This window comes from Empidonax traillii, unplaced genomic scaffold, assembly GCF_003031625.1.
Source record: "Empidonax traillii isolate 1590-97213 ecotype Southwest subspecies unplaced genomic scaffold, ASM303162v1 scaffold306:size632451, whole genome shotgun sequence".
NCBI classification, from domain to species: Eukaryota; Metazoa; Chordata; class Aves; order Passeriformes; family Tyrannidae; genus Empidonax; species Empidonax traillii.
In genome coordinates, this window is record NW_020955499.1 from 431,627 (window position 1) to 459,590 (window position 27,964).

Consider the following 27,964-nt stretch of genomic DNA (forward strand, 5'->3'; position numbering starts at 1 on the left):
CTTATCAAAGTTTCTGAGCGAGTCCCTCGGACAACACGCTCTGCACACACACACACACACACACACAGTCCCATCCAACACAAACTGCTGTGACCAATTACACAAACACAGATCTGGCAGCCACAAGCCTGTTTGCTCAGTCTGTGAGTCTCCAGTGGGCATTCCCAGAGAGGCATTACCGTATTTCCTAGGGTTCTGCCTTTCCAAACACTGCACTCTGTCATTTTTTTTTTTTTAAGGGGGTTTCCTGCTCTTATTTGCATTTTCAGAGGGAGAAGAAGAAAACACTGTTAGAAGCTGACCAAGAACTGACCTTGACTGACCATGAACCCCTTTGGATCAGGAACATGAGCCTGCATAATTTGGAGTAAAGACCTGTATGTAAAACGTGTACCCAAAACTCTTATCCGTCCAGCTGAGATGAACAAAAAGACCTATTGTGCAAGCAAGAGTGGCATTGACACTTGGGATGGCTTAGGATAGCCCAGCTGGCAAGCAGGGGCACTGCAAGGTCTAACAAATCCAATAGCTCATTCCTGTGAGGGAGTCATTCCCATGGGAAAGGGTTGGGATCACGTACAGACCGACCCTGCCAAGAGAAACGGGCTGGGGTTGTGTGGGCAAGACGTCAAAGCACCAGGATCACGTGGATCTCCTTCCACACATTCCTCTTCCCAAGGGCTAAGCAAAAGCTAGCACTCCCTTTTACCCCACTCTTTCCTTTTTGTGGGAAAAATGATGGGGGAAATGGCAGATAGGGATGACAATTCCTGCTTTTACTGTACTTTATTGTGATTTTTTTTTCCTTGAAACACTGCTTCTTTCCAGCAGCTCCAGCCCATGTCCTTCTTTCAGGATGACCCTGGTTTTCTGTTCCCCATGCTAGAGGGGAATGTAGTGGTAAGGATGATATTCCCTTTTTCTGGGAATAGCTGGGCACAGCACTAAGATCCAGGAGTTCCCTGGGCTATGTTTCACTGTGCCTTTCCCAACCCTCCTGTAAAATAAGGATAATGCTGCTCCCCATCTTGGTGTCTCAGAGGTTCTGTGTGTCCTGTTAACACCAGTGATGGCAAATCCAAGCCCTGGGAGGCAGAGGAACATCATGAAAAAGGCTGTTCATAGAAAAATCTTGGCCATACCACCAACTGTGGCCTTGCCAGGAGTCAAACTGACCATCCCATCCCATCCACCAAGTCTTTCTACCACCTGAGCTAGAAAAAGACCCTTCCTAACCTGGGGACATGGAGCAGAACAGAGCCCATGGATCAGCCCCAGAGTTCATCCTGGCTGAGGTGCTTGTGCTGCCCAAGGAAAATGTGCACCCAAGTGGCATCCAAATGTGCCCAACAACCATTCATGGAAGGATTAATCAGCAATATGCCCTCCACAGCCTCCTCCTGCATTCAGCTAAATCCCACCCCAACAGCAGTGCTTGTTTGGTGGGCAGGGGGATCCAGAGAAAGCAGGAGGGAGCAGGAGAGCAGAGCCCACTTGAGGAAGAGATGCAGGACTCTCAGGGATCTCATCAGCAGCATCTTCAAAGAGATTTTAGGGAGTTACACACTCAAGCACCAGAAGCACAGGAAGCCTTTATAGCCAAGTCACTTGTCAGACGGTGACTTGGGTCCCAAACATCTTCTTCTGTTAGCAAAGTGCTGGGAAAATATTGCCCAGCTCTTTGCACGAGGCCTTTTGTTGGCCTGAAAACATTTCATTTCTCCCCCAAGTGACAGCGCTGCCATGAAAAACAGGAAGAGATTGAATGCAGTAATTTAAACAGTCAAACCCCATTTCCTGCCAAAAGGAAAAGAAAATACCGGCAGAAGGCAGGAGATAGTTGGGGACAGACACTTTGATTATCTCGGGCAGATATTTGTGCTGCGTATCCGGTGAAAGCTGCAGCGATGGAGGTGACACCTCTTCGTCTCAGGGACTGGAGTCTGTTAGGCTGCAGAGCAGCAGGTGATGCTGCAAGACACATCAGGCTGATGAGGGGACCAGGATCTCCCAGGAGAGCAGCCCTGGGATGCAACCAGCTGCCGAGCTGACAGCCAGGAGCACGTGCCAGCAGCACGCTGTGTTTGGGGCTCTGCTGCAAGCCAAAGGTCCAGCAAGGATTCCCTCTCCTCTCCATCTCCCCTGACACCCTTGAGCTGCTTTTGGGGTCAGTCTCTAATACTCTCCTCTTCTCCATCCGTGTTTGTATGTCCCACACAGCCATTCACCTGATTGCTCCCCAAGGTAGAGGGGAAGCCTCAGTTTGTGCCCAGTGATGGAATTCTCACTGGGCTTCAAAATGCACTTATTAATCCTAGGTCATAGTAATAAAAATCAAAAAAATCCCCCCCTCCCCCCCAGTGATCAATTCCTGTACAGAAAGGGCACATTTATATCTCCATCCTCCTCTCATATCGTGGTTTGGTTTGGTTTGGTTTTTTTTAAGAAATCCAGAATACGCCAACTATATCATGGAATCATGGAATCATAGAATGGTTTAGAATCATAGAATCATAGAATCAGATGGGTTGGAAAGGACCTCTGAGATCATCAAGTCCAACCCTTGATCCACTACCACCACAGTTACTAGACTATGGCACTGATGCCACATCCAGTCTCTTGTTAAATATCTTAAATGCCAGGGACAGAGAATCCACAACCTCCCTGGGCAGCCCATTCCAATGGCTGATTACCATCTCTGTAAAGAATTTCTTCCTAATATCCCACCTAAACCTCCCCTGGCAGAGCTTGAGACCGTGCCCTCTTGTCTTTAGGTTGGAAGAGACCTTAAAGATCATCTCATTCCAACCTCCCCACCACGGGCAGGGACACCTTCCACTAGAGCAGGTTGCTCAATTACAAAGTTCACGAAGCCTATTTAAACCACAGCCTTCTCAGCCCGACATGAAGTTTGCTTCCTGCTGAAAGAAGCCCATTTTCCCCTTGAGAACAGCCCTTCCTTCCTCCAACACCCCTCGTGTCCCCTACAGCCCCACTCCCACCGCTCCACGCGGTCGCGCACCAACCACACTGCAGTGGTCACTTTTCCCTGACTGCATAGCAAGAGCCTCGTGTGTCAAAGGCTTTGAAGGTGCCCTCTGACTGCACAAGCAGGGATGGCTTCAGTATCCAGAGAGGAGATTTGGATTTGAAGGAGGGAAAGCTTCCCCACAGCACAGGCAGATCACGCAGGGAGAGAGAGGAACCTCCGTCGCCGGAGGTTAAGAACAGGTGAGACAAACATCTGTCAGGAATGTTTTAAGTAGGGCAGAAGGGCAAATCAGATGACCTCATAAGAATCTTTTTTTTTTTATTATTATTTTTTCCCAGCCTCGTTTTTCTCTGATTATATGAATTTCTAAGCGTTTGGGGTCAAGTGCACTCTTTAAATATTAGCTATTATCCTGCATTTGCAGAGAGGTATTACCTGAAACCATTTATCACCTGAGTGAACATCACCAATTTGCAAATCAGCTGCCCAGACATAAAAATCTATCATTTTTTCCCGATCTCTGCTGAAGATTACAAGGAGGACAGCTGTAACATAAGGATAGAAGAGGAATGAACATTGAGGATTCTCCACTCATCTCTGGATATTTACATTTCCCGTTCTGGAAATGCTTCAATCACACTACCAACATCTGCAACACGCACAAGAACTTGGCACAGGGTAATCGTGGGCTCATTACACAGTTGTCTCTCCATCTTTGCCCTCGCATTGTGTTTGCAAACCAGATCAGGGCAAGTTTCCAGGACATCCAGCCTTGCAGGACATCTGGGGACCCAAAGCCTCCTGCTGCATGTTGACCATGAGACACAATTTGTCCAGCCCAGCTTGCCAAGGGCCTACCTGACCTCAGATCTCCCAGATCCAGCTGCAACTAAGCTGTCTGACTAGAGGAGGTACAGACTCTACTACCAGCAGGGCCAAGAGACTCTTCTCTCACATCCCTGTAATTATTTGTGTGCATATTGCAGGTTAGGAGAGCTGTGTTGGGATTGGTCCCCGAGAGTTTTCTCTTGCTCTGAAATGGCCCTGAGCAAGCATTACATCAAGGCAGGAGCAGAAGAATCATAAAATGTGGATCCCCTTTGAATTAGTTACTGCTCTATCAGAAATATTAGAAATATTAGAAAGCCAGACCTGACCATGCACCAAGAGGTGAGGATAGTGCAGTGAATCCAGCTCCATAACCCTACAACTAATACCACAAAGACTCATGGAATAGTAGAATGGTTTGAGTTGGAAGGGACCTTAAAGCTCATCTCATTCCACTCCCTACTGTGGGCAGGGACACCTCCCACTATCCCAGGTTGCTCCAAGCCCCGTCCAAACTTGAACACTTCCAGGGATGGAGCAGCCGCAGCCTTGTTGTTCAACTCGTGGTAAGGCCTCACTACTCTCTGTGTAAAGAACTTCTTCCTAAAATCTAACACAAATTTCTCCTCTCTTAATTTAAAATGCTCAGTGCCAGGCACATCAGCTGTGTACCCATTCACCTTCAGCTGCTGGAGGCAGGGCAGCAAAGCTGAAGCTCACTTCCAGCCTGGATGACAGGAAGGTTAAGCCTCTATTTGCACCGGCAGGGAAACGTTTGACATCCACACAAAACCAGGGAAAAGTCTCACTGATGGCCTTGTAATTGGTTTCAGGGCTGCTCCAAACATGTGCTGAGAGGCAGAGCAGCAGCGCTGGGGGCTGGCTGGCAACAGGACATCAGGGAAGGAGACAGGGCCCTCACTGACACACATCCAGGCTCCAAAATACTTCCCCAACCATCAAATATTTTCCAAGCTTAGCTGCTGGACTCTGCAACCTCTTTCAGCAGCCAAGTCGCTAATACCTCTTCCCTCGGGCAGCACAGCTGATCTCAGGCAGGGCTTGCCAGCAGCTCTAAGTAGGCTCATTTAAGGAGAGGACAGCCTACTTAGTTACACTCTTCAGACTCCCTTCTTTTAATTCAAGGATCTCCAGGTTCTTTTCCAGCTTAGCATTAGCATCTCTGATTCACAGGGAAGAAATAACACTCACAAATATGCTCGAGCATTTTCTTTTTCCCCACTGTGTCACCCAGCCCCTGGCTCCTTGTCCTCTCTCCCGCTTCTGCAGTCTGGTCCCTTCAAATTCAGTCTGAGACATCAGTATTCTTGGTTTGGGACTCACCCCAAGGGACACAAGAATGCCGTTGGCCTTTTTGCTCCTGTCTAAAGCCACAGAAACCAGGACTGAGAGTTTTCAAACCTCCTAACTTGAGAGGCCCAACACTGCAAATGTTGGTATGGAGCACAAGCAGAGCAGATATGCAAATGCATGGAGAGGCTTAACAGCCCAGGAAAGAAACTCCAGTGGGAAGCTCCCAGCTTAAATCTAAAGGCAGCTCTTTGAATGTGCAGAGGCCTTGCAGCTAAACAGAAAAATCAAAGCCAGATTTGGGCACAGCCTTTCTCCCTGTGCAACACTCCATGGGGAGCTTTGCGGGTCCAGGCAGAAGAGATCCCAACTAATATGAAGGACTTGTCCCTCCACAGATTCAGTGTGGGAGGATGAAGTGCAAGGTCAAGCAAGGACACTGAGGGCACTGGTGTAAGGGGAATTAAGGCAGAGTAAGGCAGGATCAGCGTCCCTGCAATGAAATTCCCACCTGCATCCTCTTGGTCCCTCCTTTGTCCTGCCAAGGAGCAGCAGCAGGAATCCCCCAGCAAAGGAGGCTTGAGCACAGAGGAGAGCTGGAGCAATCCCACATCCCGAGCCCTGCCTGCCTTGAGATTACGGGGCAGGAAAGCACTCTGGTGCTCCTCATATTCCCTTTTGCTCAGACTTGAACTTGCCTCTCACTTGAAAGAGCTAATTAAGGCCGGGAATCAAAGCCCAGAGAAGCGGCTCTTCCAGCCCGGCTCCGAGCCGGCCCTAACGCCCATGTCTGTGCCCGCTATCAAAGCCACCCCTGGGCTGGAGGGGCTGAGGCACATTCCTGCAATGACACTCGAGTGAACCGGCAGAATAAACCAAGACAATTTCCTCAGACCATTTGTAGGTCAGCCCGACCAGCCTCTTCCCCAATCCTGCCCTTAAATCTCGCAGTGTTTAATCCTTGATCTGCAGCCAGGCCTTAATTTTTCAGAGCAGAGGCGACGGCAGAGCTGGCTGGAGACCGGAAGGAGAGGGGCTTTGATGGTTAATGACCAGTGCTCCTCAGCCCTAGAAGAAATGAAGCCCTGGCTTCACAAAGCTCCCTGAATAAATCCTGCTCCAACTCCAGCCCAGGGAAATTAAATTACACCAGTGCACTCAGAAACCGGTACAAGCCATTGACACTCTCTAGGCCCTGTTTTTAGTTTAGGTTTGAGCCAAAACTGTGCCTTGGGTCAAAATTATTTCACCCCTATACTTTGCACAGTGAAGTAATTAGAACAGGCAAATCCCTCCTGAAGAATTCAAGGCCTTTTGGTTTAGCTCATCAGCAAACACAGCACGTCTGATGATACCTTCATCAGCTTGTCCACGAGCAAACTGAGGTGTGAACTGTTTAAATTGGGTGGTGTGGTGAGCTGGAGGCAGAGCCAGGACCAGGACAAGGCAGTCCCAGTTCTTTGATCCCTGTTTTAATGGTTGAGAAACTGGGTAATCTGAAGACAAGACCTGTGAGCGCACAAGGAGGTAAAGGTTGGGTGCTCAGGGGCTCCACTTACCGCGCTGCTACAGGGAATGTCCTTGACTTTGAGCCAGGCCAGATCTAACGTCCCCTCTCCCCTGTAGCAGGACTGCAGTCTGTCCTTGATGCGGTCGTTGATCTTTTTCAGGACAAAGATGCAAAGAGCAGACTCATCCAAGGACTTCATCTTCCTTTTCTGCCCCTTGGAGAAGACTGTGAAGAGGATATCATCCTCAGGGCCAACCTCCAAAGACCTGGCTAAGATGGCTCCAGCCTTAGACAAGTAGGCTGCCTGGAGCAATCTGTATTCCACCCCGTTCTTCTCACAGCCAATGGGCACCTCCACATAGGAGTTAAAGGCTGTGTCCTCCTTACAAAGCCGGACCAGCTTGGAGGTGTAAACCTGCTCCTTCGTGGTGGAGCCGGGTGGCGAGATCATCTCAGGCTGCAGAGTCAGGAAGTAGACAAAGTTCCCGCTGCTGAAGCCATAAATGTAGTAGATATCGAAGTCAGGGATGATGGTAAAGGTGTCTGAGGGGATCTTGATCATAGAGGCCACAAACTCGTCATGAAAGACGTACGCAAACATCCCATCCGCCTCGGAGTTCTTGGTGAGCTTCCTGCTGGAAATAGTGGGGAAATACTCCGGTTTGCCGTCCACGGCGGTGGCAATGAACAGCTTGTCATCCATGTTGCTGTAAGAAACAATGACTCCAAAAACAGAGCCACTCTCATTCACCCCAGAGAGGTAATGCTCCTTCTTGTGGAAGGGCTCCCCGAGCTTGAAGAGGTCATCCAGCCTCAGCAGCTTGCAGATGCCCTGGTACAGACTGCCACAGGCTATCAACCGGTTCTCCTTGTAGTCTATGAGGAGCATTTTGTTTATGTTGTTGGTGGGTGTCAAGGGTTCGTTGCAGGTTTGGACTATCCTGGGCGGATAACACTTGGGATTGTCATCATCAGGACCTGTCTCGTGGGTCACCAGGACCTTCAGGTCACTGGAGAGTTTGTAGATCCTGTTGACGGCCCCCAAGTAAATGTGCCCCGTTCTTTCGTCAACCACCAAGTGGTTGAAGTTTCCCTCTGATTGTTCTCCACTGAAGGTGATGAAGGGCCTCTTTGGATGGAGTGGCTGCTGTCTGGCAAGAGGTGACACTGTGGTGGACAGCAGGAGGTGAGAAACCAGGCAAGTCCATTTCCACATGGCCGGCGACATGATTAGAGAGGTTTGTATTCCCAAGGGAACAGGATTAAAAGCTGTGAAAGTCTTCAAAACACCAATGCCCCAGCAGATTTTGTCCTACAAGCAAAGCAAAAAGAAAACAAAAGTGCATTACTATGGAGTATTCCTTCCTCCTCCCCCCTTCACAGCCATGCCATCATCAGAGCTTATTTAATTGCTAATCCTCCCTTTCTCGACTCTGAGCTCTCTACTTTAAACCAACACAAAGGGAGCCCTCCTGAAAGAAAAGATGCTGGTAGAAAGAGCAGAAATCACACAGCAGAGTCATAAATCAGCACCCTTTTCCTCTCCATCACACACACACGAGCCCCACGGTGCAGCACAAATACTCCCTGGAAGCCAGAGAGGTGCAGAAGGCTCACGGTAGGAACAACAACCAGCGTTGCTGTTTGCACTGCCAATGTCAGCCCAACTTTGTATTTGCTATCTGAGACACCAGAGCTGGAGAAGGATTATTATCCTGCTCTTCTGGATGAGGAACTGAAGCCTCGAGAAGGTCAGGGACCTGCCTGCAGGGACAGGTCCAGATGGATGCTGAGCTCTTCTGCAGCCCTTGGAGTTTGCCGGGGAGAAGCCAGCCCTGGCCTGACATTACCATCCTTCCAGGGAGACCTTGGTCCAGGATGGTCCTGTTTGAACAGGATCTCTGTGGCTTCCAGATCAAAGCTGCCTCGTGCTGGTCCAGCCTGGAGTACAGACAAAGGAGCTGTGGTGTGCCAGCTGTCACAGCCACATCTACGAAGGGCAGGTGGCCAAGCACGGAGCAAGCTGAGCGCTGGGCCTCCTCCTTCCCCTGGGCTCTCACCACGAGACCACACTCCACTCACTTCACAGCCAAGAAAACATCATCCTGGAGGGAGATACAGCTCCCCTGGGAATCTCAGGTGGCTGAGGAGAAAGGGGTTGCCTACCTATTAATGGTAATAAAGTCTAAAGGGTCTTGAAGTGGGAAAACTAATGATCCAAGGACCAGCCCGGTGATTTTCCACAGAGAGGGATGAGGGATTCCTTGCACCACTCAGTCTCTTAACATTTCCCAGGTTTTAACCGGGGTGTGAGATCAGGATGGGGTTCAAACATAGTAATTTGCTGAGCACATCACCGTGCCCCATGGAAACACATCTTCCTGCTCACCATATCCATCTGCTCCCTTTCCCTTCCCTTCTTTGGCTGCTTCTGCACCAAGAACAGCTTTGGCTTTTAATGGCCCCACAGAACACGTGGGAGATGGAGTCCTACCACCTCAGGTCTCACAAGCCAAGCTACTCAGTGAGTGCTGACCACACAACTCTGGTCACTGGCGGACAGACTCTTCATCCCTCTTCATCATCCAGGTCAAAACTTCACAAAGCTGTCCTCAATCTTAAAAAGACCACAAGGCAAACCCCAGCCCCGCTCCTGCAGGCCAGCGTCCCATCACCTCTGTCACAGAGTGAAATCGTAGCCAGTGATGACAGCCAGGCTGGCACAAGGAGGAGGTAAGGAAAAAAAAAATCACTGTTCGCAGATCCCAGCAGGGAGGAAGATGTGACACAGGTCTGGATTTGCAGCTTTTTCACATCTATGCAGCTCTGCCAACGCCAGCGGGACTGAAAAATTTCCTTCAAGAAATAACAGGGAGAATAAATCCCGCATTCTTTTGACCTGTGGGCTGATTAGATCTGATAGTGGAAAAGGGTAAGTCTGGGCCTGTAGAGCAGCCACCACTTTTATGCCACCCCAAATATTTCAAAATTCTCACAGCAGCCAGAATTTCAAAGCTGTTGTATGATCACCTTCACCTCCCGCTGCCCTCCCAGCCGCAGCAGCCGCAGGCATTGGATGGATGACGGACAAAGGTCATCCCACATTTACTTTAGGCATGTTTACCCTGTTCTGCTCTGCCTTTCTGGTCAAGCAAATATTTAATAAAATCAAGCTTATACTGCAGAGTTTGCAAGACTGTCTTGCAGGCTCTGCAGGGACAGGCAGGCTGGTCACGTAGGCTTTTAATAACCTTTAATATGGTAGATAGAGCAGGGATGGGATGAGCTCTCCTCACACAACCACTCCTCTTTCAAAAGAGCCCCTCCTTGGGAGAACAGCAGAAGAGAGAAGCTGTCCCTGTTTGAGTCTTGTGTTCAGGAACATCACGTGGCGACCCTGAACACCAGCTCCTGTCACTTATGAGTTATGATCCATGTTTCTAACACACTGGCTTGATCAGGAACTAGACAGATCTAGGAAGAGATTATTCTTTTCAAGTACTAAAAAGATAGTTTTTTTACCCCAGTATTTTGCTATATTTTGCTCTACAGAGCCAGCACAGCTGCAGGGCAGGGAAATGGGAACTGTCATGACCCAGAGACTGAAAGAGGTAACCAACAGCCCCTCTCTCCAAGAGGAGCCCTCTGCCCAAAGGTCATCACAGCACCAGGACCACAACACCTGCAACAACAGGAGGAAATCTGCCCATTAAAGCAAAGAGCCAACACAAAATCAGAAGAGACACGCTCCAGACATGAAGTCTTCGAGGCCCAAGTAGGTAAGAATCATTTTAAGGTGAGACTGTCACTTGTAGAGGAAGGGAATGGCGAGGAAAACCTTCCTGGTGCCTTCCAACCCAAACCGTTCTGTGATTGTTCCAGGGAAAGACAGCAAATTCGACCTGGAAACCAGAGAGACCCCAGGGAGAAACTCCAGGAAGGCTGGATGAGGAGCCCCTTTAGTGGCAGACAAGGGCACTTCAAAAATACTGAACCTCATGGAGGAAGGTGCTCACCTGGAGAGAAAAGGGTATCAGCAGTCTGAGAGCACCAATAGCCACCAAGCACACACACAGGAGCGGCCTTTTGGGACAAAGCAGGGAGAGCAGGACCCTTGGGCTGTCTTTCCATTTTCCATCAGCCATCTGAGCAGCCCAGGGAGCAGAATTTTCCCTCTGCACATTCCCATCTGCTCGTGCTATTTGCCCTGCACCCTCAGCCCTTGAGCCTCTTAGAGCTACAATTTATAATTTGGCTCAATTAATAAATAACAGCAGAGGTCGGGGGCAAGAAGGCCTGGATGTTTAGCTTGCAGAATAGAGCAGGTTTTGTACTACCCCTGAGAGGATGCACTGAGGAGAATCACCCTGTGTCTGGATAGCAGAAATCACAGCAGCTGGGAAGACAAGTAGTCCAGTGGCACAGGCATACCCAGCCTCTTAGGCTGCTCAAATTACAAGAGAGTTAATTATATTCTAAAAACAAAGCACGTAAACAAAAGGCCTCAGCCAGCAGAGGCAGGGAGGTCTGGGCTCAGGTTCTGGGCTGGGTATTTCCAAAATAAACCCAAACTGCCTTCCCACAATGACCAGGCTCACCGGCCTTTTCCACCAGGGACGTGGCCAGCGATGCCACGACCCACAGTGTAGGGTTCATGTGTGAGATGAGATCATCTCTCCACGTGGCTCCTGCCACAGCAGCCTCTTCACCAGCACATTCAAGGTCCCTAGGAGGGTAACAGAGCAAATTCAGCTCCTTCAGACAGGGTTCCTTCCATGGTCAGAGGAAGGTTTCAGAGTCAGCTCCCACAGAAGGTCTCATGCCACTCTCTTGCCTGTGGAACTGGAGGCTCAACTTCATGGCTTGCAAATAACACATTCCCCGTAGGATGCCTTGAATTCCCAGAGTTTGGGTTATGAACTGTTTTCCTCCTGAAGGACACCAAGTTATGATGCTGCCCCACAGTGTGGTTACTTTTTTAGTGTTATTGGCCATTTCTAGCAAAGGGTAGAGATCACTGAGTTAGAGGATTCTGCTCAGGGCTCTCCAGGACACAAACCCAAGGCTCCACAACATGAAGCTCCATGGTAAATAGGTGGGGCACCTGGACAAGAAAAGTCTGGATGTGAAAAAACCTAAGAGGGATAAACTTTCCTAACTTTTTGTAACTCTGGTTATTAGATGGGAAAGTTAGGGAATGAGAAACATATCCTCAAAATGCAGCAGGTTTCAAGGGGACAAAGTCAAGAAGGAAGAGCTATGGATAAGGAGGTAGGAATAAATCAGGAATAAAGAGGGCACAAAGGACTGATCTGTCAACTGAGAGGAAGGGAAGGACTTGGGAGAAGTGTACAGGGAAAGAGAGAAATGGGACATTCAGGTTTTGACTGACAATCTCACAAAAGCCGTGGTCATGTCCGTGTACTAGAGGCTGGAACAAATCCACCCCACTCCAAAACAGCTCCTGAAAGGAACATGTCACTGGGTGAACACGTGAGACAACAGCATCTCCCCATTTCACTCACACACACAAACAACCCTCCTGCCACCAAAGGTGGCAAACAGAGTCACATCACCAGGTCCCCTGCCACGGTCACCCGTTGGCAGCAGGGACACCGCAAGGTCGAGGCACACGGGTGGAGTCACACGGGAGAACCTGGATAAGAAAAGCCACGGAAGAAATCCCACCCTAGGTCCAGCTCCAGATCAAAAGCACATATCAAAACCAGGGACACACACAAAAAAAAAAATGTGCTGAAAAGCAGCACTGGGAGGGGAAGAAAACCCACCATGTCGTTCTGTACAGTGGGTCTGGCACAACCCTGGAGTCCCATGGCTGGTGGGATGGATTCAGGGAGTTCTCCAGCAGGCAGCACTTGGCTGGAGGAAGCCAAGAGCACCAAGGACTCAGGGACAATTCCAATGGCACGGGCTGGGCGGTTAATGAGGCCCGGCACTAATCAGGCAGCACGCTCCTCTGTTTACTTTTGCTGCACTCAGGCACAGCCATTCATTTCCCGGGATGCTGACGAGGCAGACGCCCAGAGCCGGAGCCAGCACAGAGCAATTCAGCACCAAGTGCAGCTACACAATCCTTTTAATCTCATCTAAAGACTTCTTTTTCATGGCTTCCTTTAATAAACCCTGATTACCATGGATAGAAGCTTTTCTTTGGGAGCCGACACGGCAAGAAAACTCATACAGAGACATTGTCAACAACTCCCCCAACAAAGCCCGGCTTCTAACTTGGGCTAAATCCTTTCTAACTTGGGCTAAATCCTTTCTCCCTGAACTCACAACCTGTCCAAGCTGAAGGCAAGTCTCCCTTTGAGGACGTCCCACACCAGAGCATCTTTTCTTCAGAGCTCGCTGTGATGAACAGATCCCAGCGGAAGCTGCAGCTTGTCCCAAATAAAGAGATTAATTTCAGGAGTGGTTTGTTTGCAAGGGAATTAAGCTACAGCAGGACAACACAGCCTTCCCTCATCACACAGATTATTCTCCTCGGGCACTCAGATGCTGCCCATCACCTTGTTACCTGTGTCAGTGCCAGAAGAGTATTAAATGATGGGATTAAACACAGGCCATGAGTGGGACTTTCTTCCTTTTCTCCTGGTTCCCCCATGTGATAAAACTGCATGTAGATGGTTTCCCTTCCTGCTTTTCAGGCTTGGTTTCCTATCTGCAAAAGCAGGTCAGAGCTGTGCTCCTCTGTGCTTGGAAGGGAGAGCAGGGAGGTTTAGTAATGATTTCTCAGTTCCTCCAGGAATTTGCTACAGAGACTCGAATGAAAGAGCACAGATATTCAGTGTCACAGAAACGAGAATGGAGTTTTGGGGTCATGGAAATAACCTACAAATCCAGAGACCGGAGTTAAACTCTCTTTTCTGGAGCAGACAGGGATGCTGTAGAATCATGGAACATCCTGAGTTGAAAGGGACCCAATCTTCCAACAACAACACCCTCCATGACACAGGTAACAGTATTTCCCAGTCTCCTGAAAGTATCCTGAGGGTAAATCTATTAAAATTATTCCTTCTCACGTTAACTGAGCAAATGTAAACCCCCAGACAACCAAACTATTGTAGCAGGAGCACACAAGGTCCTTGATTTTAACCAAACTGTGCCACAACAGTGCCTAACTTGGTTGATCTACCCTTCAGGAACGTGTGTATGAGATCAGATGGGTCCAAAGCACTGGGAAAAAAAGTGAAATATTGCCAAAATCCAGAGTGTCAGGTTGACTTCAGTCTCCAAGTCTTATTCTTGTCCCCAGCAAAGTTATTGTACAGTCCTGGGATTCAGTTCTCCCCAGCACAAAGGTTTTCTCTGCTGAATTTCCCTGAAATGCAGCTCTTGAAGGGTTGGCAGTGCCAAGCTGGCCAAGGAGTTAAAATGGTGTGGGATATCCCTTTGGCCAGTATGGGTCAGCTGTCCTGGCTGTGTCCTCTCCCAACTCCTTGTTCATCTCCAACTTTCTTCCTGGCAGGGCATGAGAAGCTGAAAAGTTTTGGAGTTGGTATAAACACTACTTAACAATAGCTAAACCCATCAGTGTGCTATTAACACAGCTCTCACACCAAATCCCAAACACACCACACCAGCTACAGATAGGAAATTCCCTCTATCCCAGCTGAAACCAGGACAGCACTTCACAGTAAGGAGACCCTGCTCAGCTCTAGACACCAAGAGGAACAAACACAGCCACTGCCCCTAAAGGAATGATGAATATTGAAAAGAAAATGAACTGGTTTTCATCCCAGCAGGTCTCCCCAGCTTGTGTATCCATTACAGCGTTTTAGGATTGCCTTTTCCTTCCTCAGGAGCAAAGCTTATGCTCATACATTCCCTTCAAGGCTTTGAGGTCTCTGAAGAGACCCCAAATGAAGTCTTTAAATTTTTCAGATGGGAGGTTCTAACACAGCAAGGAAAAAGGGTATCTGACCTCAGCTTTCTCCATGAGTCAGCAGGCAGCTGTTTTCTTGTTGGCTGAGGCTGCTCAGCACGGTTTATGTTGCATTGGATGCCAGTGGGTGGATGTTTCCCCCTGCTTGGCAATCTTGGGAAGATCTGTGAGACACAAGTCCTCTCTCTCAGGCTGAAGTCTTGTAATTAGCACTATGTAAATCCACAAAGAGCCAAATCTCATAAGACAGAGACTGTAATACAGCTTTCTCCCGAAAGCCTGGCAGAGAGAGCAACCCCATACTCACAGTGACTTTGTGATCACTGGATATTTGACTTTGCAGATCTGCATGAGACACTGGCAAGGATAAGAGGTGGAACTTAAAGGGAAAAACAAAGCCTTTAGACCTTGATCTACTGGTTATTAGAGCACCAATAACCAATTTGGAGGTGAGGAAACCAGAGGCAAAGAAGCCAGGGGAGAACCCCCGGCCTCTGAGATTTCACAACATACTCAAAAGGCAGCTGAAACAGGGTGGTCTGAGAGACAGGGGGTAAAAGCAACAGGATTAGGAAAATCAAGGTGATACCTGCATCATGGAACCACTGAATGGTTTGGATTGGAAGGGACCTTAAAGACTATCTTGTCCCAATCCCCTGCCATGGGCACAGACACCTTCCACTAGGCCAGGTTGCTCAACTCCTGGATGGTTGTGGAGAATGAGGGATATAAAGCCAGTGGATTTGCAGCACAGGATCAGGCATTCTGCAATCCCCATGAGCTTCAGTTACCAGTGACCAGGGCTTGCTGGTTCAGAACAAATGGGAAACTTCTCCCAGATGAAGAGTTTACAACTGGCCAGGCCGAGGTGATTCACGCAGGGCACAGCTGTGTCCTCACAGAAACCCAAGAGAAGGACCATCAGTCCTGCAACTACACCAAGCCTTGCAGTCAGAAATAGGCTGGGCACACAGCAGGAGTAGGAACATAAAGAAAATGCTGTTAACAATACTGTATTGCTGGGAGGAAAGAGTCAGAGGTGTGGTAATTTCTCTTCAGTGATGCAGAGTTTGCAGCAGAGGCGAGAACACTCTCCCTTTGTGCTTTACTCAGCATAAAATTTCCTCCTTTCATTTATGGCAGGTATCCAGCCCCTTTTGGAGCAGCAGCAGCAGCAGCAGCCACTAGCTATGGATGGGGCCAGGGAAAAGATCTGACACAGCAAATTCTTCATCTTCAGCTTCTCATGTGAGTGGCTCAAGAGAGCAGAGGAGTGAGTCCCATAAAACAGGGATGGCTGGACCTTCTCAAATCCCAGCCAGCTCTCCAGTCCAACACACACATCACCACCAGCGGGAAGGAGCGGTGCTGAACTGGCATTTGCTCTCCCAAACCTGAAAGAAAGCTGCAGTTTACTGCAACCACAAGCCATATTTTTATAGTGGCATCTGTACTGGAGATTAAAGGGAAAAAAAAAATATTAGATACCTCCTTGTTTTATTTTCTCTGCGCTTCCTAACTCTGACCAAATTCCTAAATGCTTCTGATGGAGGGTCCAGGCACCCATGAACCTCCTGGGCAGACATGTTATTTTATCACTCTGCCTTCTATGTAACAGCTATTCCACCAACTGGTCTCTGTCTTTCAGCCCTCAAGAGGTCAGATGAGTCTTTTTCCATATTTCTGTAACACCCAGGGCAAGTAGGTCCCGATCTGGTAGTTCCAAACTTGCATGTGTCAGCTGAAGTAAACTACTTCTGCTGTCTCCAGGGACTTGGAAAGAGATCTTGAAGAGATATCAGAAGGCTGACTAGTCCATACTTCTGCCCCAAAGCTCCCCCTCCCAAATCCCAGGAATCTTCTGCAGGTATGAGACTGCTACAGGACCCAATCTCTTCTTTACAGATGAAACAATACAAACAGGTATTTTTTTTTTTTTTGAACAATACTAATCTACTGCACGCTTTTCTCGGCTTTCCCTTCCAAATATAATAAAAACTGCATTACAGTTGTTTATGATTTTGAACCATTCTGGCATAACAGTGCTTTTTGTGAAGCTGCTGTGCTCAGAGCAAGACTCTCCTTGAGAAGAAACACCCAAGATCAGACCAAACCAGAGATGTCCTCTACAGAGACTCCCCCTCAGAGCATTTTGGTTAAAAGCTTCTGTCCCCCACTTGAGTTGGATTTTTTTCAGCAGGCTGAAGGGCAGTTGAGGTTCCCCCCAGATCCAAAAGGCAGAAGCAGGGACAGGGCTCTGATGGAGAGTCCCATCTTTGTCCAAGCAGGGGTATCCAGCTGAGACACAATTTCCAGCCCAGCAGCAGCACTGGGGATGGACTCTCCTCCCTGTGCTGAGCTGTAACGAGGCAGTGTGGGCAGAGCCCTGATAAGCAGCAGCTTTTTGAACGTTTCAAGGGAAAAATAAAAAAATAAAAAAATAAAAAAATAAAAAAATAAAAAAATAAAAAGCAGCCTGACATCCATCCCACCACAGTCCCATGATGTCCCTTTTTACAGATGACACAGGATGACCACAACAGGCACTTTCAGCAGAGAATCAGCAGCAAAATTCAACCACCACCCCCCACAGCCCCTGTTCCAAAAATAAATACCAGGATAAACTATAACTAAAGTGCTAATTTTCTCCAGCAGAACTCAACACACCCCCCCCTCCCCTTTCCAAAAATAAATACCTGGATAAACTATTACTAACTTGCTGTTAACTTTCTCTTCCAGTGACTTTGTCACAGCAAGGCAGGACAAGCCCAGCTTCTGCCAACACATTCAAAGGCCAATGGGAAGTTATTCTTAGAGCCCTGCCCGGCTGTTGCTGCAGGATAACTAATTCCAAATCATGCTGGAGAGTCTCGAGATACTGCTGAGCTGGACAGGCCACCTATGGCCAGGATCAGAGACAGGCAGGAGACAGAGCAGTGCTCATATGGGTAAAAAAAAAAAAAGATAATCACATCCTGTGTTTGTTAACAAGCAGATTAGAAGAGAGCTGCTGTATACACACACACACACAGGGGCTGTATTTGCAGGGAGGTACACAAACCCATCCTGTACAGAATACAGACACATTTATTTTTGCACAAAACTATGCAATTCCTGTGCTCCCAGTGCAGGGCACCGTGTTGCATGCATAATTCCAGCCAGCATCAGCAGCAACACCTAGAGCTCAGGTTGGCTGACATGTTCAGTGCCAAGGCTCAGTTTTAAGGTCCCAATTACTTTGACAGACCTGAACCACCCAGGGGACCTTTTCCTGAGCTCGGTGTCTGCCTGGGGCTGACACGGCCGTGGAAAGCTGCATTCACAATGACTTGGGCGATGCTGAGAACTAAATTAGGAGAAAAGTTTCAGCAAGTTTCCTGATTTTATTTTATTTTTTTTTTCCTGTATTTGACCTCAGTTATGTTCTTTTCACTGCCTTGCTGGAAAGCTGCCATGCTTTGGGGTAGGTAGTAAAAACTGAGAGGGTCCTTCCCTTCTGGGCATGATAAAAGTCTGTCTAAATTTCACCAAGTTCCAGCATTTCATAACACATATATTGCAAGGAAAGGTTTTGCCTTTTCCACTGCTCCTAGGATGGATCAGACAGCACTTGGGCTACCAACACAGGAGGAGCAGGACATGCTCCTGATGGGCAACCTGTTCCAGTGGAAAGTGTCCCAGCCCACAGAAGGGGGTCGGAAGGAGAGGATTTTATGATCCCTTGGCTAGCAGATCAATCCCAAAATTCCCACAGCAGAGTCTCAGGCACCTGGTTCCTTTCCTTATATTATGTATTATATCTCATATAACTGTATAATTTATCATACAGTTATATGAGATATAATACATAATATAATATATAACGTGTTATAGATCATAGAGATGTAATATATAAAATATAGCACGTAGTATAGAGTATATAACAGCCCAAGCTGAGAGCCTCCAGGATCAGGAGCAACCCTTATTTACAGATTATTCCCATATATGTTAAATCCACATGGATGCCCTGGGAGGATGGGGTGGCACAGAGCCCTGGTGACACACGAGGCTGCTGTTACTTTGCCATCCCACCACAGCTCATCACACTTTGTCCCCAAAGGGTCTTCCCAGCTCCCCCCCAGTAAAATAACACATTGCTGCTTGCAAGGGCAGCCAGGAGCTCTTATCAAGGTGTCCATCCTAAGAGCACATGCCCACCTCCAGAATTTTCAGTGTAGAAACACCTCAGGGAGACAGAGGTCCAGGAGGATGAAGAGGAAGTGTCAGAGGCCAGGCTGGACAGGGACTGGAGAAACCTGGGACAGTGGAAGGTGTCCCTGCCCGTGGCACAGGGGGTGGAGCTGGATGATCTTTAAGTTCCCTTCAACCCAAACCAGTCAGTGATTCTCTGACTTGGCCAAGGTCACACAAGAGCCAGCAAGACAAACACAGAGCTACAGCCCATGCTGTAATTCCAGGCTCAGTGGCCACAGCAACAACTATTTTGGAGCACCAGGGGAACCTCTTTTGTCGCCGATTTTCTCTGTTATCATTTCCTCTGGTGCACCTTTCAGGAACACACATCCTGAAGTCTCCAGAGTGACAAATTCCCATCAGTCTCAAGCCCATCGACCGCACCAGCACTTTGCCAGCATCAGCAGAATCCAGGGGCATTACACACTCGAGTGTCGTCGTTGAGACCGCTTTAAATAGTTCAGTGGTCACCGTGTTGGGCTGGGGGTGTGCATGGATGCATCTAGGCTGTCCTGAAATGATAGGGCACACAGTCCTGCTGCTGGCAACCAGCCTGTGGGGCTGGGGGAGGGAGGGAGGGAGGGAGGGAGGGAGGGAGGAGGTGTCTGACCAGGCCACTCTGCTGTATTAAAGCTTTCTGCAATTTATCCCTGTGCTTCCAGCCTCGAGAGGAGACACTGCCAGGCTGCCATCAGCAGTGGCACTGTGCTGGCAGCTTGCTGCTGCTGCAAAACACACGCATAAAAGGCAAAATCTCCCCTTTTCCTTCCGTAAACATCTTGCCTGGGCCACTCAGACGTGGAGGGAAGCTGCAGGTGCCTTGCACTTCGCAGGTCTGACCCTTCATTTGCACAAATCATGCCTAGTGCCATCAACAAGCCAACAAATCACCCCGGAGCAGCCACAAGGAGGGTGATGCAATTGTTTTAGCTGTTTGCACAGCCTCGTAATTGCAGATCCATCACCACAGAGCATTAGCTGTGTGAGGAGGATAGGTGTTCCACAGAAAGCCCAGCACCAGAAAGGGGCACATGAGGCCATCAGTCTGCAAAAGATGGGTTTGTAATAACCAGGGGGTTCAGATGTGGGTTGTGCTACCCAGAAGAAAGTTGCTTGTTTGCTTAGTCAGCTGCAAGCAAAACTCTTAATTTAATCCAGATCCCAGCACCAGCTGCTTTGTTCATCTCTGCTCACACAGGACAAAGGCACCTGTGGCTGAGACAAAGGGGTGTTTTTAATGGGGGGGGGCGTGGAAAGGTCCTCTCTGATCATAAAATCCCACTTATAGGAAATGGAGGCCTTGATAACACCCTTTGCCCTTGATTCAAGAGTCTGTAACTCTTTGTTTTGATTAGAGGAAAAAAAAAAGGCAGATGGGAAGAGGGAGGGAAATAAAGTTTGGGTTGGTGGTGGTGGCATCAGGGTGAATGGAGCATTGGTCTGTACCTGGTGCTCTTGGGCTTTTTGGGGCAGACCTGGGGAATGCATCCAGGGGCTACTATCTACTAAGTTTATCTGCTTATTTTAGCTTAGTAAAACAAAAACATAGTGATAAACAGAAAAAAAAAAAAGGACTTGTCCAAAAAGAAGAGCAAGGGCATGGAGTGATAGGACAAGGGGGAATGGCTTTAAATTGAAAGAGAGCAGGTTTAGATCAGATGTTAGGAAGAAACTCTTCCCTGTGAGGGTGGAGAGGCCCTGGCACAGGTTGGCCAGAGAAGCTGTGGCTGCCCCTGGATCCCTGGAAGTGTCCAAGGCCAGGTTGGACGGGGCTTGGAGCAACCTGGAATAGTGCAATGTGTCATTACCCACGGCAGGGCTTTGGAACCAGATGATCTTTAAGTCCCTTCCAACCCAAACCATTCTCTGAAAAAAAAAACAAACCACAAAAAACCAGCAAGTCCACGTAGCAACTCCCTTGGCCAGACTTTCTATGTCAGTGTCAGCAAACACGACTGGGAGCACAGGACCAAACCACCCTGCAGCAAATCCACGGTCGTGGCTCACTACCCCTGGGCATGCCAACCCCTGACCTGTCCCCTGTGCCTGCAGTGAATAGGAAATCCCCAGCAGCTGCCTGCAGGAGGGAGCCCACAGCCCGCAGCTGCGCTCCTGCCAGACACCCAGAGCCGAGATAAAAACTGCAGCGGCAAACACAGGTGTAAAATTGCGATTCAGTGGGTTATTAATAACGAGATATTTCTCCTCTGTGGCCATCTGCATCCCATACACCCCCACAAATCCGGCACTTCCCTCTTCCAGTTATAACACTCTCTCAGGCTCTCCTGATTCCCTTTTTTTTGGTTTTTTTTTGTCCTCTGCCTTCGAGCCATGCAGGAAGGTAGAGCTCAACAGGCGGTTTCCCTGCGACAGCCCGTGCAGACAGACATTGTGCCAAGCACCACGAACTCAGAACAGAGGGGTTTTTTTTCTACCAAGGTGCCAGAAATAATACAAATAAACTCTTCTTCTCTCCCTGGCTTTATATCTGCAGCTCCCACACATCACTACCAGCAGGGCTTTAAAACTGAAACAGGCTGGGGCCTACGTGGCTCGAATTTATTCTGGAAATTTATCTCTTCTCGCTGAAAGCTCTGTGTTTGCTTGATCTTCCTGCCTTCCAAGTCCTACAAGTGCCACATGTTGCACAGCTGGATTCCTGACAGAGAAAGAAAACAGGAGGGAAGAGAGAAGAGATGTTTTATATGTATATATATATATTTATGTGTATATCCATGAATGCAATGGCCGAGGGTTTCAAAAGTCGCCTGTGAACTTCAGCAAAGTAGCTTCAACTATCTCCAAGGGACCCATGAGCAGGAAGAAGAGAGCACTTGAGCTTCCAAAAATCTGCTCTCCACAGGAAGGAGAGGAAGGAAAAGGAAATGGGGCTCCAAAGGACTTGCTGCTCTGAAGGCGCTCAAGACCAGCTCTGGCAGGAAAGGATTTGCAGCAAAAACCACATCAGGGAAGGCTGGAAATGAGACAGCCAGGAGGAAGAAGGACAGATCTGTGTGGCAGCAAGGAAAATGATGAGGATTTTTATTTCTCAAACTTGCTGTGGGTATGACTACTAAAATAATGGTGTGTTTGCCCAGCTCCAGGAGAATTTGTAACAGGGGAATATCCCTGAGCTCCAGCACGGTTCACGGACCCCCACGGACACGGGCAGCAACATCCACTTCCAGTGTGACAAGCCAAGTATAAAGCACAGAAAGCCAAAGGGAAGAAAGTCTGTTCATCTTGAGCAGCTTAAAAAAAAAAAAAAAATCATCACAGAAAAGGAGAAAATGAAGAAAACATTATTTCCTTTGAAATGGAGTATTGCACTCCCTAACAGGAGGGAGGAAAAAAAAAAAATCAAACCCAAAGTGAGCTAGAGATTCAGCTCATAAACACAAGAGAAGGTCAGCTTCCTCCTCACCAATAACCTGGTCCCACAGGAATCCAGCTTGGTATTTGATACAGGGCAGACATTTGATTCCTTCCTCTGCGTGGGGAGGCTGACACATACACACACACACATCTTCCATCCTCCATCCACCTTCCCCATCACGTCCCAGCACTGCCACGGGCCACTTTGGGTCCCTCCTGCCACCCACCCTGCTTTAGCAGCAGCACAAAACAGTGTCAAATCCTCTCCCTCCTCACGCTGGGCTGAGGAAGGGATTATTTTTTTTTCTGTATTTGAGAACAGGCAGTTGCTAGTTGCTGTAAAACCTTCTGCCTCAGCCCAGCAACAGCAAGACCTTGGGAGAGGCTAATTATGGGTGGTGAAATAAGTCACCCACTGGCAGGGAGCAGTGGAGAAGAGACAGGAGAGCACAAACCTGCACCTGGAGACCTTTTTGCTTATTATAAAATAGAGCTGATTCTGCTGCCTGTGTTACCAGGGAAGAAGAAGCAAGACAGGAGAGGGGACAAACAACCAAGTGAAACCAAGAGGCAAATCACCAGGAGAAAAGCCTTCAAGCATCACACTGTAACTTCTACATATCCCTGTGCAGGTATGGAAAAACATCAAAATTATCCTCCACACACACAAGTACCCGGAAAAGAGGGGAAGAAGAGCAGGAAAGGAGCCTGTGTGGCCAGCAAAGCTGTTGATGGGGGGAAATATGGACCAAAGCATCCTGTACATCGACCAGGGGGAGCCACAGAGACTGTCTGTGTGAGCAGGAGCCCGTGCACAGCCAAGGAACTGGGAAAACAGATTGTCACAGAGTTGCAATCTGCTTGGGATGTCCTCCAGGCTCGTGGCACCTCGCGCTGCCCCACTTGAGTGCTCGTGGCCAGGCTCCAGCCGAGCCACTTGGAGGGATGAGAAGCAGAGCACAACCTTCATCCCCCCACCCCTGCCAGCCCCCCAGAGACCCCTTTGCCATCAGCAGAGCCTGGACCAGCACCTTCTGAAAAGCATTAGAGCAGCCAAGCTCAATGGAGCCACGTTCCCAGACACAGAGGTTTGTCCAAGATTGCTCTATTTATTCCCAATTATTCCCTCAAACTCTTTCCTTTCCTCTCTCTCCTCCCTACAAGCTGGAAAACATCCCTCTCCCACCAGCGTCTGATCCAGGACTGATGGAGAAAGAAGGAGAACTGGGCTTGTTCTAAATCCCTCCTAACTCTGGCTTGTGCAGAAAGGCTGCTCTTCCTTCTCCAGAAATCTGGACCTACAAAACCTTTCCTGAACTGTGAGGGGAAAAACTTGGCAGCGATCTGTGAAAAGTGCAGGGTGAACAGATTGGCATTTTCTAACCATGTGTAGTTTGCATTTGTGTGTAGCAATGTGCATATAAATGTGTATTTTTATGTGTATGTATAAAACATACACACATATATATATCTATATATATGGATGCACGTAGTTGTATTTAAGGAAAAAAAAAAGAGACCACAACTTCCACTATGAGATAATGAGAGAGCTGGAAACGTGCAGGCACCACGGTGCAGCTCAGATCTCTTGCTTACACTGCAGGACAATCAAGGCTTCTTCTCTGAGATGAATGCAAAAAAAAAAAAAAAAAAGAAAAAAAGGGCTCAAACAGCTGGAAAAAGGGTGATGCACGTGAGGAACTGCCTCTTTTTTTTGTGTGTGTGGCTCATGCATTGCAGAGTGTGTGTGTGTGTGTGTGTGTGATGAGTCAAAGTCTGAGGGCTGCCTTGTGTCAGCCATTGACTGTGCCAATGACAGCAGTTCCCGACAGCCTTTAATAACGCCACTCACCAGCTCCAGAGCAGGGGGAGGAAGGCAAGGAGAGGGAAGGGGGGAGGAAAACGCTTCCCTTGCAGGCTGGTGCACAAACCGTCCCCTGTCCTTGCCAAAATGTGTTACAGGCACCCGTTGATGGCTCTGTAATTGCAGCCCACGCTCCAACGTGTTGTTCTAAGAGGCAACAGAGAGCACAGCTGGGAGAGGGACTTTGGGAACACGGGAGTAAAGCGGGGCGTCCCGCGGCCAGGAGGATGTGGGGACGTGCTGGGGTCAAGTAGGGGTGGAGGAGGTGATTTGGGGAGGTTATCCCAGTGTACCTCCATGTGTTCACACTGCAAACACCCAGGTTTACACTGGGAAGCAACCAGGAGGCAAGAAGTCATCTCTACTTCCAGGCAGAATTGATAAAACAGAGAGAAATATGATCAGGACACCCATGGAATACACAAATCCTACTGCCCACCTGTGCCTTGGTTCCCTCGTATGAAGCGGGGAAATAAATCCCCACCAGGTCTCAGGGATGCTGGAATGTTCCTGGAAGGCTTGTGAAGATGCTAAAAATCCTGGGCTGAGCCCAGATTTGGAAAGCTTTGGGAATTGCTTCGGAGCGCATCACGTTCCGATTATTTACTTCTCCGAGCTAAGGAGAGACCCACTTCACACACCACCTCCTGGAGAGGCGGAAAAATCAGGCGTGTAGGAAATGGGAATCGACTTGATAGCTCCTTCCCCTTCCTAATGGGTAATACTCACCTAATTAGGCCCGCTTGCCACCTCCTTTCCTTGCTTTCTTTGAGATGTTATGCCGAGAGGAATTTGTCCTAAAAGTTGTTACTTTCATTCAGGGGCGTCCCCTTGAGCTGCTTGCCTTGCTGAGGCAGGCAAGGGCAGCAACTCCATCATAAAGGAGGGAAAAAAAATCCCTCCTGAATGGCTCTGAGAGGTGGTTTAAGCACATGGCTCACCTCTCTCACCTCCCTTCTCTATCCCTCCCCCAGGCACAGGGAGCAGCTCCAAGGGTACCTCGTTCCTCCTGCCCTTTCTTGGTCAAGGGGAGCAGCTCCTGCTCTCTGGGAGCCACTACAGAGGCCAGGAAGGGAAAGGCAGAGGCTGAAAAGATGTTGTGAGTCCAGTGGTCTTTCCTTTCCCACAGCCAGCTCCCCTCCTTTAGGAGAGGAGTAGGGGTTGGCACATGCAGGACATGCAGGAGCATCTCCCACTCCAGGAGGATCATCCCAACCATCAGTACAAGAGAGACAGGCTGGATGTGACCCTACACTACCAACAGCTCTTGCAGGGTGGGTTGCAGGAGTCTCTGGCACAGTGAGGGGTCAGCATTCACCCCCAGACCCCTCCACTGGACACCTCATCCTTCCCTCCACCTCCAACCTGCACTTCCCAGGAAGGCTCCCCATCCCCCCCAGCCCTGTTCTTGCACCCTGGGTGTTTTTTTCCCTTATCCACAGGGAGCTCAGCTTCCAAGAAGGAAAATACAAAGCCCAAAGGGATTGACTTCAAGCAATGAAGCAGGCTCTGCAAAGGAACGTGTTTTATTCCTGCCAGAGGGAGTGCTTTAAAGAGCCTCCTTTTGTTTCCTCAAAGACTTGGGAAGGTGCAGATCCAGAGGAATTCAGGGAACTTCAGCTGCCACGAGACAGCAGAGATTCCCCCACGCCCAAGTCTTTCCGTATCCAGCATCCTGCACTGGTCCAGCCATTCCTGCATCCCTCCCCACCCTGTCCCCCGGGGAAAGCATCTGCAAGGACTGCAGGGAGAGCCCAACCCTGCACCTGCAGCACCTGTGAGGAGAAGCTCAGCCATCCCCTGCAGCTGCACCAACCCAACCCTGAAAACTTCACCTCCCAGTTGTTAATTCTGCAGCAAGAAAATGTGTTGTTCTCCTTCTTTTTTTTTTTTTTTTCTCCCTTTCTTTTTTTTTTTTTTTTTTTTTCTCCCCACCAGGCAATTTCCAGGGAGCCAGGAGGGTGAAGAAGAAAGAACTGTACTGCTAATCCCTGCTGGAAGCAAAGCCAAGCCCTCCCCTGCCCCAGACAGAGAGGGAAAGCAGCCCCACTCCTCCCAGTGGCTCTGGACATCCCTCCATCCTCCCAGCCTTTTGTCCCCACCGAGCCACCCCTCTGCAGTGGCTGCAGCATCCTCAGGGCTGCCAGGGTGTGAAGGACAGCAGGAGGGAGGGAGGTTTCCTTGCAGAGCCACCTCTGCAGCGCTTCCAGCTTCGAGGAGCCCCGTGGCTCCAGGCAGGGGACCCAAGAATCCGGCTTTGCATCCCTCCTGCCCTGCCAGCTGTGCATTCCCAAACCAGTGGATGTGTCCTGTATAAATGAGGTCCATTCAGGACCCTCTGCTGCAGCTCCCAGACAGATCCTTGCTCAGCACCCAGCCTACAGAACACACCTGCTCCACCCACAGCGAGCAACAGCCCCAAAGCAGGATTTATCCCCCACACACCATTGGCAGTTGGAAAGTGATGGTGAGGGCGGGCAGAGCGATGCCCTGAGCATCGCTTGGCCCTGCTTGGCATCTTGCAGGCACCCCTGGAGGGATGCCCAGCTCCAGGGTGGCTCAGGCAGAGCAGGACCCGGGGACAGGGAGCACCAGGAGGAGCATCCCTGCCTCCCAGCGCGGAGGGATGGATTTGCAGAGAGGGAGAGGGGGGGAACTTCAGCAAACAACAAGGAGCAGCACAGGCAGAGATAAGAGAAGGTATTTACCAGGCAATCACTACAAGGTCCTGTGAATACAGTATTTGTGATGGATGAACAGACATATTATTAAAGAACTTAATGCAAGCCCCTTGCGCCAAATGGTGACACGCGATTACCAGTTTGGAAATAACTAAGCTCATTATAATGAAACGCTTCACTCAAATCCCCCCTCCAAAGGATGGATCTGACGAAGGAAGGGACCTGTGACGGGAACATACTGGGGGGATTTGTTTAACCAGATCAGCCTGCTGGGCCAGCACAGCACGGTTGTTTGCCTCCAGCGGGGCTAAAGCCCGGGTTGCTGGAGAGCTTAACCCACCATCCCAAGTGGACAGGGAGGGCAGTGTCCCACACCCAGCACCGGGGGTCTTCTTGGCACGACCAGGAGCTGAAAAGAAGCACCTTTCAATAATAAATAATAATGCTAACTCTGTGTTTCTATAGCAACTCATCACCATAGCAGCTCAGCGCAGGAGGAGAACTCAGAGCTCATCCTGCCGTCTTCAGGGTGAGGAGGCAACTGCCCTCCCTGAGGTGGCTTAAACCAAGAATTCACCCTCTAGATTGTCTCTGAGCACTGTCCTCCCCAGGGAAGCTGTCTGGGAGGGGGCTGGATTCTCTGGAGGGGTGCAGTCAGGGGGCTAGGGGGTGATGGGGGTATAACAGCCCTAAAAAGCACCAGGTATGGAGGTCGTTGCAACCCTCCAAATCAGTCCTGGGATCCAGGGTGGCTGGAAGGAAAGGAGACTGTGGCAGGGGACAGCCCCTCCATCTGGCCAAGAAGACATCATGAAGGGGAGAGTACAAAGGGACAGACACAATAAAACAGAGGAAATGCCCAAAATTATCCATGTAAGTGCCACCCCCCCCTACATTTACACATCTCAGGGTAACAGCTTGCAAAACTCCACGTGTTGCTCTGCTTTTAGCAAGAAACAGGAATTTGCACTAAACCCCTGACAAATAAAAGGAATTTCCCAAAACAGAGCAGAAACTCGCTTTTTTTAAGGTAGCACATCAAGCAGACTTGCCCATCCTAATTTGGGTGTGGGGGTTTGGGTGGGTTTTTTCCCTCTTGGATTGTTCATTAAAGAAAAATCCAAGCAGAGCCTTCAGCTGGCTCCACAAGTGGTGTGGTTGTATTCCCAGCTCACCTCCTCTCCCTGGCAGGGCTGTGGTGACAGAGCCCTTGCCTTCAGTATAGAACAATCTCCTGTTCCTCTCCACCTCTGAAAGCCTCTTC

At 49.2% G+C, this 27,964-nt stretch overlaps 1 protein-coding gene across 3 annotated transcripts in view; it reads right to left on the bottom strand.

Annotated features, from left to right (window-relative positions):
* The window catches only part of LOC114061024 (plexin-A4), a 440,892-nt gene that overhangs the window by 406,313 nt on the left and 6,615 nt on the right, over positions 1-27,964 (bottom strand). For all 3 annotated transcript variants that reach the window (XM_027891006.1, XM_027891007.1, XM_027891009.1), the window contains exon 2: positions 6,691-7,953. In XM_027891006.1, the coding sequence (XP_027746807.1) occupies positions 6,691-7,869 (1,179 nt within the window). In that variant the 5' untranslated portion in view covers positions 7,870-7,953. The remainder of the gene's footprint in view (positions 1-6,690; positions 7,954-27,964) is intronic.